The sequence below is a fragment of the Phyllostomus discolor genome, chromosome 13, assembly GCF_004126475.2.
Source record: "Phyllostomus discolor isolate MPI-MPIP mPhyDis1 chromosome 13, mPhyDis1.pri.v3, whole genome shotgun sequence".
Taxonomy (NCBI): Eukaryota; Metazoa; Chordata; class Mammalia; order Chiroptera; family Phyllostomidae; genus Phyllostomus; species Phyllostomus discolor.
Window position 1 is genome coordinate 47,410,810 of NC_040915.2, and position 13,503 is coordinate 47,424,312.

A 13,503-nucleotide genomic window follows, 5' to 3' on the forward strand; every position below is an offset into this window, starting at 1 on the left:
CAGACTCAGAGGAAGCCTTCCAGATGGGCACTGTCACCCCCGTCTTACAGATGAGGAAACTGAGTCTCCGAGAAGTGAATAAGGTTGCAGAGACTAGCATGGCCAGGGGCCCGAGAGAGGGACACACACAGGGGTACAGCACGTACATTTTACCTCGTTTTCATGTCCTTCAGAACGGTGTGTACTCACAACACGTGGGCTGTTGCGCCCTGTGACCCGGGGGCGGGGCACTTCAGAGACACAGACGAGCAGATGGGAGGAGGCAGCCCTTCTGGCAGAGACAGAGGGAGCTGGGCGCTCAAGCTGCGGACTGGAGGCGGGGTGGTGGGGGTGAGGATGTCCTGAGTCTCAGTGAGAGACGGTGACCCAGCCTGTCCCCTCACGTCTCCCCTGGAGGCAGTGACCGACATCCTGCTGGTGGGGCTGTGGGCCAGCCGGGTCCAGGCTGCAGCACCTCGGGGCCCCTCTGGGAAGGCACAGGTGGGCCAGGCTGCTCCCGGGGCGAGAAGCGGGTCGGACTCTGGCTTCTTGTCCCCTGGAGACAGCAGAGGGAGACTCTGCAGGCTCCCCACGGGCTGGGGCGAGCGGTGGCTAGGATTTCTGGTGCGAGCGACCGGAGCCTGCTTCATACCGTCCTGGCTGTTCCTGCGAGTCTTGCCACAAATACCAGGAACATACGGTCAGCTGGCACTAACCCAGCTGGGTTGAACATCGCTTAGTTAATTGTATTATTATTATTATTTTTTTTTACAACAAAAAGTGGGCTTTTTGACTCTTCCTTGCCAACAAGGGTGTTCCAGAAAGCATGGAAGCTCATGCTTCTCAAATGTCCCTACTCACACCTTTCATGGAATCCGAGCTTTGGAATAGCCCTGCCGGAGGAGCGGGGTCAGGGCCAGCCAGGAGCCCACTTGGGAAGTCAGGGTGGACAGGTGAGTCTCAGCAACCTGCCTGCCCCTTCGTGCCTTCAGACGGGCGGGGTTGGCTTGTGCGGAGAGGCAAACTCAGAGAGAGGTGACACTCTGAAGGAGCGGCTTTTAGAATGTGTCGACAAAGACCCCCGGAACCCCGACACAAAAGCACGGCAGGCACGGGGGGAAGGTTTGTGCTGGCGAGGGGCTCACTGGGTGAGAGGGAGAGGCGCGGTCTGGTTTTGATTAAAGAGCCATTATTTACTCACGTCAGGAACGATGCTCGGGAAGGCAGATGTGGTCACGTGACCGCGGGCTGGTGTGGGAGCCGTCAGCCCTGCCAACCCCGAGAGTCACCGCGCACTCCTGTGCGGTGGCCCTGATGGGGCTGGAAGGCCTCATTCAATCCCCATGATGCTCCGGCCGAAACAGACATATCTATTCATCACGAGATTTCCTTCTTCCTCCCAGGAAACTACGGAGCTCTAGGCTTTCAGACCGGGCAGGCTGCTCAGAAGACTTATGAACCTTTTTACCCGGGGCATGGGAGATCTCAGACTTTCCCCAGATCGGGGTTTACTCTCGCTACATAATTTCTGACCTGCGCCTCAAAATAAAGTCATCAAGAGGTACAACCTTTTTCCTCCCCCCTTTCCTAGCTCGACCAGGGAACTTTCTAGAAGAGTACATGCTTCAAGACTCTTTTCCACTGGGGGGAATAATGGTGAATATTGGAAAATGGTAGCCGTCATGATGTAACAGGTCTCAAGAACTGATGCTGTCACTTTTAAGAACATGTAAGTCTTATCCTGATGCTGTAAGAATCATCGTCCCCCTGTTAGGGATGAGAAAACAGGGCATCACATGAGCTCAGGAGGCGGGTTTTCCCGAAATCCTCACAGCTAGCACACAGTGCAGATGAGCTACCTCCCTGCACTGTCTTTCTGCCGGCCGAGCCAGCCCTTGGAGCGGACTTCCCGGAATCCCGTTTCAGCCAGTGGGACTGAGGTTCTCGGTCCAATGGGAGCTGCCCTGCTAGAGCCCCATCAGCGTCTTCACTGACCACTCAGAGCAACTCCACTCCAACCAATGAAGACAGTGTTTTTTGGATGAACCCAAGTGCAAGAATTTGGAGTCCTCATTGGGAGGAGGACAAACCAATCAGGGGCCGGGGGCAGGGACTTCTGTCTACCTAAGTCGGCTCCCCTCTGGCTCAGCTCTGGGAGTCCACTTTCCTTCTCCTCTAAAGACTGTAGGCCCTTTTCCCGGCTAGAGCTAGAGCATTGAACACGTGTCACAGAGCAGAGCAGACTGGCATGGGAGCAGCCTGAGGCGGACCAGTGCAGAGCCGAGTAAGCAGCTGGAGCCCAGCAGAGCTGCCGAGGGCCCCCCCCCCCCCCCCGCCCCAATCCAGGGCCGCCTTGCAGCTGTGCTGTTTCATAATGAGCTACAACTCGACGGAGCGGTCCCACAGCCTTGCTGTACTGAAACCAGAAAAGACACCGGAGTCCGGGCTGCCTGTCACGACCAAACCCAACAAGCAGAGACGGGGACTGAATCTATATGGGTGCTTTATTCAGATGGTGGGCGATCTGAGAAGATGGCGGGTTTGCACCCTAACAGACCATCTCAAATTCCATTTTAAAATGACTCTTTTTATAAAGAGAACAAAGTGTAGGTAAGGGGTTTGTAATTCAGGGAAAAGTTAATTGGATTTAGCATTCTTGCCCTGGGCCAGGGTCTTTAGCTCTGCCCTGGGGGTGGGGGGCCATCTTACCCTGGAGCACAATGGCTCAGATACCACCTTGAGTTGCTTGTAGTCCCCGAGGCACAACAGTGGAACTGCTTGTGGTCTCCTGGAGTCAGGGTGGGTCATACCTTCGGTTTCTGCAACAAAAGCTTTTACGTGCATTGATTACTAAACTTATTAGCTATTACTTAAACTAAAATTTTCCGACTCTCAAGTCCCCTGTCAGTTTCACCGTCGAGCTGTTCTGCCCCGAATGAAGTTCTCGTCTTCACCACACCCTCAATTTGGGATTCCTGGGGGTGCTGAACCAGTGCCAAACACCGTTGTTGACAACACGTTTATCAAAACTGAGAAATTAGCTCTTGTACATCACTACAGGCTGAACTCCAGACGCTACCTGGATTTTAGCTGTGTCTCCTCTCCTGTCCTCGTCATGGCACAGCACACAGCAAGCCACCCCGTGTCCCCAGCTTCCATCCCATCCCTTCTAAAGTGGAGCTGGGCTCTCCAATCCAGGCCTGTCTGAGGTCAGACTGTGAACTGACCTTGAAGCACTGCATCAGTTCACTGAGGCCGGTTGCACTTGAGTTTGCATTCTCATTTGCTAGTGCAATCGTGTGCTCACAACTAGGGCTGTAGGAATTCGGCAGAGCTTCTCTGTGGAGACTAGAATCGGGCCTTAGGGTATGAGTGGGACTTGGTGGGGTGGAGACGAGACAGCAGGGATGGGATTTGGCGGGGTGGAGACCAGCGTGGAGCCTTCTGGTGTGGGTGGGGTTTGGCAGGGTGGGGCGAGGAAGTCATCACAGGCTTTGAGCCGACCTCCCGTGAGTTAATACTTCAGCCCTCCCTCCCCCAGGCAGCCCCGTGTTAGGCACAGAGAACCTAGTACTTAATGGCGGAGGAATCCCAGGCCTGGAGGCTCAAGAACCCCAGATCTTAGTGTTTCTGATCAAATTCAGCTGCCAGTTCCAGCTCAGGGCTCAGATACTGCATCCGTAACCCCTCCGGAAACGCCGTTGCTGGCCGCACAGCACGTCCGGGAGGCCCCTCCACGTCCACCACGCAGGGGCTCTAAACCTAGATCCGCCTTCCCACAGAGCCAAAGCCACAGGCCCGACACAGAGAGATCCGATCAGATCTCTGGGGAGAAGTGGGAGGGGCCGTAGGAGGAGTTTGCCAGGCGAAGGCAAGCCCGGGCGGTCAGCCTGGACGGTCCCACTGCCCCTGCCTGCGTTTCCCAACGGGCGGTATTTTGTATGGGAAGGAACTCCGGGCACGGCCTAGGGTTGGGGCTGGCCTGGCAGAGGGTGGGAGGGTGATTCTTCTTTGGGTGGTCTAGATGAGACGACCCCGGAGGCAGAAGCCCGCCGTTCTTCCAGAATTGTGTAGCTTGTGAGCATGACGTTTAGTGTGTAAACTACCCCTATAGAAACGAACAAGGGAAAATTTAGAACTCAGTTCTTAGAGTTTAGTCTTAATTGGTAGGCTGAAGTGATTAAAGCTGTGACTTGATAGGCTTAAGTAACTACTTTAAATAAAGATTTTAAAGATTTTATTTATTTACGTTTAGAGAGAGGCGAAGGGAGGGAGAAAGAGAGAAACATCAATGTGTGGTTGCTGGGGGTTATGGCCTGCAACCCAGGCATGTACCCTGACTGGGAATAGAACCTACGACACTTTGGTTCACAGCCCGCGCTCAATCCACTGAGCTACGCCAACCAAGGCTGAAAAACTGTATTTTTTAATGGTAATCAGTAACTGATCACCCTCCCCACCAAATGACACTAGAAGGCTACATAAAACACGGGCAGCCAGTTAGCGGCCTATTTTACACACTCAAGAGAAAAATAAGTGGGTTCATACGGTAGCCCAATATTTGTACAAAGGGAACAGCTAAGCTGTTAGCATGCAGGGAGCCTGCCAGGGAAGGATGGGGCTGGCTCCTGGCGCGAGATCAGCAGAGGCGGCGAGAAAAGGTAAGAGGAGCGGCAGGCAGCCTCACGCACTCGCCCGCCAGTCTGCAGCCCCAGGACCGCAGAGCCCCGTGGGTTAACGCAAGGCCCAGGTGGGCTGAAGACCTTCAGCAGATTTCCAGGCCCCAAGGAGAGCCCCCACTCAGCCCCAGGATCCCATCAGCCTTTGGGTCTCTGCCCTCTGGGTCTGCAGGGTCTCATTTGCATACTTCTGCGGCAGTTCCCTCTTCTGCGCAGGCGCCTCCTTGAGCTCCTGCTGCGATGGTGCAGGGACAGGAGCCAGGAGCTTCCCTGCCTGTCTTCCATCCGTTCTCCTGGCTGCCTTCCTCCCTCATCAGACTCCTCCTTGGTGTCAACCCTGAGCTCATGTCCCAGGTGGCAATAGCCAGCCGGAGCTGTCCCTTTGGGGCCTGGCACAGTGCTCCATGGCCTGCTTGGTTACTTCTGTTTTATGACTGGTTCTGTGCTGTAGATGTTGACCTCTTCCTCCTCCTCCTCTTCCCCCTCTTCCTGTTCTCCTCTCGCTGGCCCAGCTTCTCTGCTTTCCAACCTTCCACTAATTCGGCTCTGCGTTTCTTTTCATATTCCTGTTCCCAAGACGTAATAACGCCACCTTCTCCATCTAGATAACCATAGTATTCAAGATCGATTGCCTTCAGGAGCTCAGCACATGTTTTTCTTGGAGGAAGAGGAGATTCTTTTTCAAATAACTCCCTAAGACCAGGCAAATTTTTCGCTGCTCCCAAGTACAGGGTCTGGCACAAATAACACCCTTTTTTATTACAAAATCTTTTATTACAAAATTATAAGTGTGTAATTCTGTAACATAACTATGACACTCAAGCACACCATATGACATTTCAGGTGAAGTGTTCAAATTAAAACTATGAATTATCACACCCATGGTATTACCCTATCAACCACACTCATGCAGGCATTACTTCTGCTGGGCCCTGTATTCATAAACTCCATTTCCTGGGACTTCTTTTTCCTTGGTGATCCAGCATTGTAGGGGCAACTTTTACGTAATCAGACCCACCCAGATCCTTTTATCTGGACCTCCCAGTGTCCTTTCTCCCTTAGCAGTTCGTTAATTTCATCATTCTGGTCATGAGTTTGGAATTCACCTAAATCTGCAGCATTCTGAATCTGAGCTTTTTTTTTTTTTTTTTTTTTTTTTTAAGCGATCTCTCCAATGATGTGTCATCTCCACTTCTCAGCTTTGGGCAACTCCCCACCTTCGGAGGCAAAGGAAGGGTCTTCATTCCTTCACTTTCCCCCCTCCCTTTGAGCATGGCGAAATTTTGCCAAGGCTGTCATGACCTTTTCTGCATTTCCAGCTATCTTGCAAGCGAGGGTGCCACCCTCGCACCTTGGCGGGAAACTTTGTGGCCTCAGGGGAGGCCAGCCCTGATGGGGACCCGGAAGAGTCTGTAACACACGAGATCTGATTGGATCACTGGGAAGAAGTAGGAGGGGCCGTAGGAGGAGTTTGCTGGGAGACAAATGGAAAGCAGTCTAGCACGGGATTGGCTGAGAAGCCCCAAAGAGGATTAAAAAGAGGGCAGGCCCTTTGGCTCAAGAGCTTTTAAGGCTCCTGAGCTGGCTCATTCTCAGGCTCTTCTTCCTCCAGGTTGGCTGGGTGGTCGTGCTGCAGCTGCCTGCGCTCTCCAGCTGACGACAGGTATTTTGCACGGGAAGGAGCCTCTGGGCAGAGCCTAGGGTTGGGCCGGCCTGGCAGAGGGTGGCAGGGTTATTCTTTGGGAGTTCTGGAGGGAACAGGCTCTGAGGCAGAAGCCTGCCATTTTCCTGGAATTGTGCAGCATTTTGTGCGTTACAGTGTTTTATTTTGTAAACCGAGGCGGAGTTGCTGAGCGGCCCGGACGACACTGAAGGAGAAGGCAAGATGGTGGACGTGCTGGATCTTCACGAGGCTGAGGGCGGCGATTTCGCCATGGATGAGGATATGGAGATCCACAAGCTGAAACCAAAGAAGAAACGGAAGGGCCGCGGCTTTGGCCCCAAAGAGGGGTCCCGTGCACGGCTGAGTGCTCGGGATTATGACAGCGTGGAGCAGGATGGAGATGGACCCGGCCCTCAATGCTCTGTTGAGGGCTGGATCCTCTTTGTCACTGGCGTCCACAACGAAGCCACGGAAGAAGACATCATTGATAAATTTGCGGACTATGGAGAAATAAAAAACATCCACCTCAACCTGGACAGGCGCACAGGATACCTGAAGGGGTATGCTCTGCTGGAGTATGCAACCCACAAGGAGGCCCGGGCTGCTATGGAGGGGCTCAACGGCCAGGATGTGATGGGACAGCGGATCAGCGTGGACTGGTGCTTTGTTCGGGGCCCACCCAAGGAGAAGAGGAGAGGTGGCCGGAGGCACTGAGAGGCCCTCTGCTCTCTGGTGTTCCCTCCAGAGATGGAGAAATAGGACTGGGGTGGAACCCACTGTTTATCATTAATCTCTTACCCCATTGATTGGTGTGGGTGTCTGAGTTATGAATAAATGTCCCATTGTTTTCTTAAAAAATGGGAAATGCTAGAACTTTCTGGTATGAGAGTTTAGCCTTAGTTGATAGGCTTAAGTGATTAAAGCTGTGACGTAATAGGCTTAAGTAACTGCTTTTGAATAAAGCCGTCTCTCCTTTTGAATACAGACTCTTTTCCTTTTATCACCAAACCCTTGCCTCTGGAATTTTGCCTAGAGCGGGGGTGTCAAACTCATTTTCACCAGGGGCCCCATCAGTCTCGAGGTTGCCCTTCAAAGGGCCGAATGCAGAGCTCCTAGCCCCTAGGTTAAGGAGTAGTTACCCCTAGTTAAGGAATAGTTACGTTTATACACAGTCCTGAAATTACATTCAGCCCTTTGAAGGCAACCTCGAGGCTGATGGGGCCCTGGTGGGAGTGAGATTGACACCCCTGGCCTAGAGGGTGGTGGCGGGCAGTGGGACCTCAACTTACTGTTCGGTACCAGCAATGGCACTTCAGACGGTACCCTAGCTGCCTGTGGCTGGTCGACCCCAGGAGTGGGACGATGGGTTTCCCAGTATCCAGGAGTTCCTCTGCATGTCCACTTGAGGTGCCAGCCACCTAAACACGCCTAGCTGGTGGAAGGCAATGAGACCCAGGTGAGGACTGCTTTGGGGAAGTCATCGTGTGGGAGCTGGATTTGTGGAAGTGGTTAACAGCAAAGTGGCTTGTTGAGTACCCTTTGGAAGAATGGAATTGTGGATACCAGTTTGTTTATCCATTCTTAGGGGGGTTTTGTTGTTGTTTTTTAATTTTTCTGATTATAGCTTTTGGCCTGTACGTTGGGGCCAATAAGTGTAGTTCTGGGCTGGCTTCTAGATGGAGCCCACTGGGTAGGATTTGGGAGGACTAGAACATTTACTGCTGTTATCCAGTGACCAAGGAAGTGTTGATTAATTATTGTAACACTGTGTGGCCCATGTATGTTTAGGATCGTGAGGAAAGGCGGCCCGTGCATGGCTCCCTAAGTGATTGTGCCATCAATGGAAACAATATCACCAACAGGCAGATGGGATGACATCTGTTAGAGCGACACATTCACGCCCTTGTGTAATGGGCTTTCACCAGGGACAGAGAATCGCTCAATGAGGGAGGAGCCTTCAAACTCTCCTCTGGATAGTAAGACACAGGAAGAGAGAATGAGGAGATGAACCTCATCAATATTCTGAACCCAGGGGACCCGGGGCTGGTGGTAGGAGGAGCTTCCTCGCCACCACCCGCTTCCCCTAAAGTAGAGACCCCAGAGCCATGGGCTCCACCCCTGCACGAGGAGGGATGGGTCTCCCCCTCAGTGACCTGGCAGGGCACCCAGTCTGGGCAGGAGCATCCCTTTCCAGAGCCAGGCGGTTTCCCTGGAGGCAGCACCCTGCAGGTGGGGTGAATGGGCAAGGCCAGCCTGCTGGCTGCTGTGGGGTCCGGACTGCGTTCTCCATTTCAGACTCACTGAATTGGAAGAACTCCAGCCCCTCCTATGAGGTGGATCCTCAGAGAATGGCAGATCTTGTCGCCTCTGGTTCTGCCCCTTACCATCCAAGCTGAGCAGATGTCCAGACTCTCCTGAATGTCCTGTCAGCTGCAGGTGGGAGAGGGCTGGTGGTGCACAGGGCTGGTGGAGCACAGGGCTGATGAAGGGGCCCGGCGTCTCCACCAAGAGAACCCTGAGGGGACCCCCCAAACCAGCAGAGGCAAATCCCTTGACAGAGCCCAACTGGAACCCAAGGGGTGGGGGCCGGCCTTCCTGGAACATCACAGAAAGTGGATACTGGGGGAACTTAAGAAGAGAGTGCCCAGGCCAAAGAGCCTGAATCTGATACTTGCTGTTCAGCAACGACCAGATGAGGACCCTTCTGAATTTTGAGAGAGATAGAGAGAGAGACTACAGGCCTGTAGAAAGCACTCTGATGCCGAGCCACGGGCACCAGGGAATGTGCGGATGGTGAACGTGACTTTCATAGAGCAAAGTGCCCTGGATATTAGAGGGAAACTCCAGCAGCTACATGCAGCATCAGGAATGAGTCCCTCCCAGCTGGCAGACATAGCCTTGAAGGTGTCCAGTGCCTGGGAAGCAAGGAAAGGAAAGCAGGCCTCAGTGTGCTGAGAAACAGAGAGGCGAGGCCGGAGGAGAAGCAGGACCCTAACGGAGGAGGAGAGGCCCAGCAGGTGCCAATCAACGTGCCCATTGCAAGGAGGAGGGCCAATGGAGAAAGGAAGTTCCCCGACGAGAAAGGGAAAAATTGAACACCCAGGTAACCACCACTTCAGTCAAGACATGAAACACTTTTCCCACGTTCCTCTGTAGTCGAACACACCTCCTTCCTCAGCTGTAGGCCACCAGGCCACCGCTCATGTGCTTTCCATCACTGCAGATAAGGTGTGAATTTTCTAGGGTTTTGTGTAAACAGAATCATTTGGCTTATTTGGTCAGTAAAATATTTGTTGAGATTTATTCATGTCATGGTGTCAGTTGTATGAATGTGAGACAAGCCAGTAACCCAGGCACAAGTTTGCTCATTGTAGGTTCGCCTACCCGTCTGACGGGCCCCTGCACCCGTTCCAGCCAGGGGACCGAGTCTTACTAAAGACCCGGAAGACTCCAGGCCCTAACAGCAGCTGGTTGAACAACGGACCGGTCCCTCTGGTGTCCTGTTAACAACGCATTCTTCCCTAAAGCTGATGGGAATCGAGCCCTGGGTCCACTGCACACGGATAGAATGGGCATCGCCTGCGGAGGGCACAGGCCCTGCTGCTGGGGTCGATGCTGAAAGGGAAGGCTGGGCCTGCACTTTGGAAGGAGATTTTAAATTCCTCTTCTGGAAGAGGACAGTGACCCCCAACACAGGGTGACAATATTTCTTTTACATTATTCCCTTTAAACCTGGAGCAAAGGAAATCTCACTTTTGGGTATGATGGATCTTGGCTTGCTTGGTTTCTGTGCTTGTTTTCTGATCTTATGGGGACGTGGTTTGAACTTGACTGCTTTGGGTACACGCCAGGAATCCTCGGTCTCTGCTGTTTGGCCATTGGGACCTAGGCGAGGCCAACTGTGAAGCTGGCTGGAGAGAATGGCTTTGCCACTGGGCCCCAGGAAGGGTCACTAGGTGCCCCTGGAATCCAGTTTGGGGCAAGAGAGCATCTCTCTGCCTTGAGACAGGGTGGCACAGAGGTTGTGTCTGGTCAGGAAACCAGTGGACGCACTGGGAGGCGAGAGTGTGCCTCTACCAGCGAGGCATCGGGCTGTTTGTGACTTCGGGAAGTTTGCCCTTGTGACTGGACCCTGGGACGGGTGGGAGAGGAGACGGGATTCTAAGCTAGTTCCAGTCCCCCTTCTTCTTTTGGAACTCTGTCTTTGATTTGGATTTTGCTTTGTTTCTGTTCTGGAAAAAAATTTTTGAGGTTTCCCAGGAAGAGTTAAGAATGTCACATCGAGTGGGAAAGGGAACAATGAAAGGTAGAAGGCACAGAGGTACAATCTTGGTGGATACTGGAAGGCTAAGGATTTCCATTCATGCTTCGTATTTTTCTCCCTACTCCATCCCTCCGGAATTTGAAGATGGTGTAAAGTTTCTTTGCATAAAACCAGTAAGACCAGTTCCCGATGGTGGTTTTGTGAAGACTTTGACTAGAATATCCTGCCTGAAGGGGGCAGGACTGGGCTCTGCTTGTTACCAGAAAGCCTTGAGGAACTGAGGTTGACTTCAAAGCTCACCAAAGCCCACCGGAGAAAAGGCCTGGCACCTTGTCTGGCTTTGTGGCTCATGGCAGTCTTTCTAGGGAAGGGACAAAGGTTGCTTTCCTGAACGATGGCGCAAGGGAACCTTAGCACGTGGCAGAAACCTCAGGGACTTGTGGAAGGAAGGTGGGTACTGCAGGAAAAGCCAGGTGGCAGGAGTGGGGCTTGGCTTCTGTGCCCTCAAGGGCAGACTAAAGCTCCACCTGTAAGTTCCTTGTGTGAGGACTGGATTTTTAAGTCCAGCGAAACAGACTTAAAAATCACACATGATCAATTGTCACTCTTGTTGTGTTTATTCAAAGCAACTGACAAAATTAAAACTGGACTTCATGCAGTCCCTTTGAGGACAGTGAGGGTGATTGTAGGGAGAAAAAATCACAATTCAAGGAAAGTCACGATGCTCAGTCTAGTGCTGGACGTTGGTCCAGTGCAGCTGTCTTCAAAGTGTTGTCTCCACTTGGAAGTTCAAGTGGGTTTGCGACATCAGAGGTGTTCAACTTATGCGCAAGAAGGATCTGTCAGATGGTCACTGTTTAATATTCCAGCAAAAGCCTTGCAACTGAATGTCTTCTCAAAAGGTAGTCTCGTGGACCCGAGACTGGTTCGTGACTGCCGTGTGAATTAACCTGTGTGTTCTCACTTCTGTTTTCATAGGGCGCATGCCTATGACCTCATGACCTGGGTGGCTGTTTAGACAACATAGGCCTCCCTCAAGCCCATATGCACTGCCACCTCCTGGGACTGCGTGGTTTGGCTGCACTAAATGGTTGAGTTGGTGAAGTATGGGGCAGCATGCTGGTTTCGAGTTAAAACTGGTTTCCTTTTCAGCCCTAATGGTTTGGACAGAAAGGGCCCAGAGGTGTTAAATGGGGGGAATTGGGGGGAATCCTACAACATTTCCCCTCACCCTGAGTTAAGTATAATGGGTAAGCGGGCTTTGGACTGGTGTGACATGCTTTGCACGCCCTTCCTCCAAGAAAGCCACTTTTTCTTACTCAGAGGCATTGCAGAACTAGTCCCTGCCTTTGTTATTAAGTTGTTAGAGTTTCAATTATGTCTTCTAACTCTCTTGCCAAATTTGTCGCCTCCAGAACACAACAAAGTTGCCAGCTCATCCAGCATTGCACGCGCTGCTTCCCAGGCGTAACCAGCTGACCTGGATCCTGCTAGATCCTTCTCTGTCCCATGAAGGCCAGACCCCCTTTCTCTTATGGGTCTCTGGGCCAGCGGGAAGTAGAATGAGACCTTTGGCCATTTGCCTGTGTGAGAATACAAAGGTTCAGAAGTGTTAAATGGGGATACAGCCAGATCTGATTAAGACCACTGGGGAGAGGCAGGAGGGGCTATCGCAGGAGTTTGCTGAGGCAATGGAAAGCAGCCTAGGATGGGATTGGCTGAGGAGTTGACTGCCTCCAGAGCCAATGGGAATGAAAAGAGGGCTGGCTCCGCCTCTCAGGCTCACTCCCAGCCTCTTCTTCCCCAGGGGTGGCCGGTGATCGTGCTGCAGCTGCCTGGTTTCCCAACAGACAGTAATTTGTATGGGAAGGAACTCTGGGCACAGCCTAGGGGCAGGCTGGCCTGGCAGAGGGTGGCTAATGGTGGGAGAAGCTAGAACTCAGGTGTTAAGAGTTTAGCCTTAACTGATAGGCTTAAGTAATTAAAGCTGTGACTTGATAGGCTTAAGTAGCTGCTTTTGAATAAAAACTCCTTATCACCAAACCTTTGCCTCTGGAATTTTGCTGTGAGGGTGGCGGTGGGCAGCAGGACCCCAGCTTACTGTTGGGTACCAGGCCCACCTGTAAAACTTCCACCCCAGGCATCCTCAGCATGGCTCATCACAGTGGAAGAGGATTTTCTTGTGGCTTCAATTCCACCCCCTGGTTTCTCGGGAAGGGCGTCTAACCGTGGACTCTGGCAGAGAGTGGTCCACGAGAAACAGGGTAAGGTTATGTTAGAATCCCCCAGGGTTGCTTCCAAAGCATCCAGAGGCCTGGGCCCCAGTCTAGATGCCCTGAAATCACAGTCCCAGGAATGGATTTTTACAGTCTCCTGGAGGACTGCATCAAAGTCAGTCTGAGCTGTGATTGTGAATGTATCCCCCCCAAATTCCTTTACAGGCACCCTTTCAAGGAGTAGTTAGTGAAGAGAGGCATCTTCAAACTGGGCCTCAGCGAAAATGGTTATTCCTGTACCATCCGAGTCAAGCCCCTCCCCCCTCTCCTCCCACCCAGGGGCTTGCTACTGGGGGCTAAGCAGGCACACCCCCTCCCTTACTGTCCTGATGGAAAACTGCATCCCGTGAGTGAGTCGGACAACGCTAAGTCCATGACACTTTGCAGGAGCTCTCCCACCGAAGCTGAGCTCTTGTTAAGCACGCAATGTGACTTCGAGAGAGCTGTGCTCACTTTGTCTTATGTTTGGGACACTCGTGCCCTAAAGACGCATGGCCAGGGTCCCAGTAGGTAAGGAATGCGTAATGTTTGTATACTTAAATACCTGACCTTTAGTTTATAAATTCCATTTGGTTATTAAATCAGGGTCCTTAAATTTTGTCTCACATGAGCATATTCCCCTGCCCCAAAAGCACTACAAAT

General features: G+C 52.4%; 1 protein-coding gene across 1 annotated transcript; it reads left to right on the top strand.

Annotated features, from left to right (window-relative positions):
- Positions 1–6,494: 6,494 nt before the first annotated feature.
- LOC114509365 (RNA-binding protein 8A-like) lies at positions 6,495–7,035 on the top strand. Its single transcript, XM_028527714.2, has one exon. It carries the CDS (start codon positions 6,544–6,546, stop codon positions 7,033–7,035), a length of 492 nt encoding a protein of 163 aa, XP_028383515.2. The 5' UTR covers positions 6,495–6,543.
- Positions 7,036–13,503: the final 6,468 nt, after the last annotated feature.

Bases quoted from the DNA above. Each gene is read 5' to 3' on its own strand.
- LOC114509365 (XM_028527714.2), top strand. From the start codon at position 6,544: ATGGTGGACGTGCTGGATCTTCACGAGGCTGAGGGCGGCGATTTCGCC.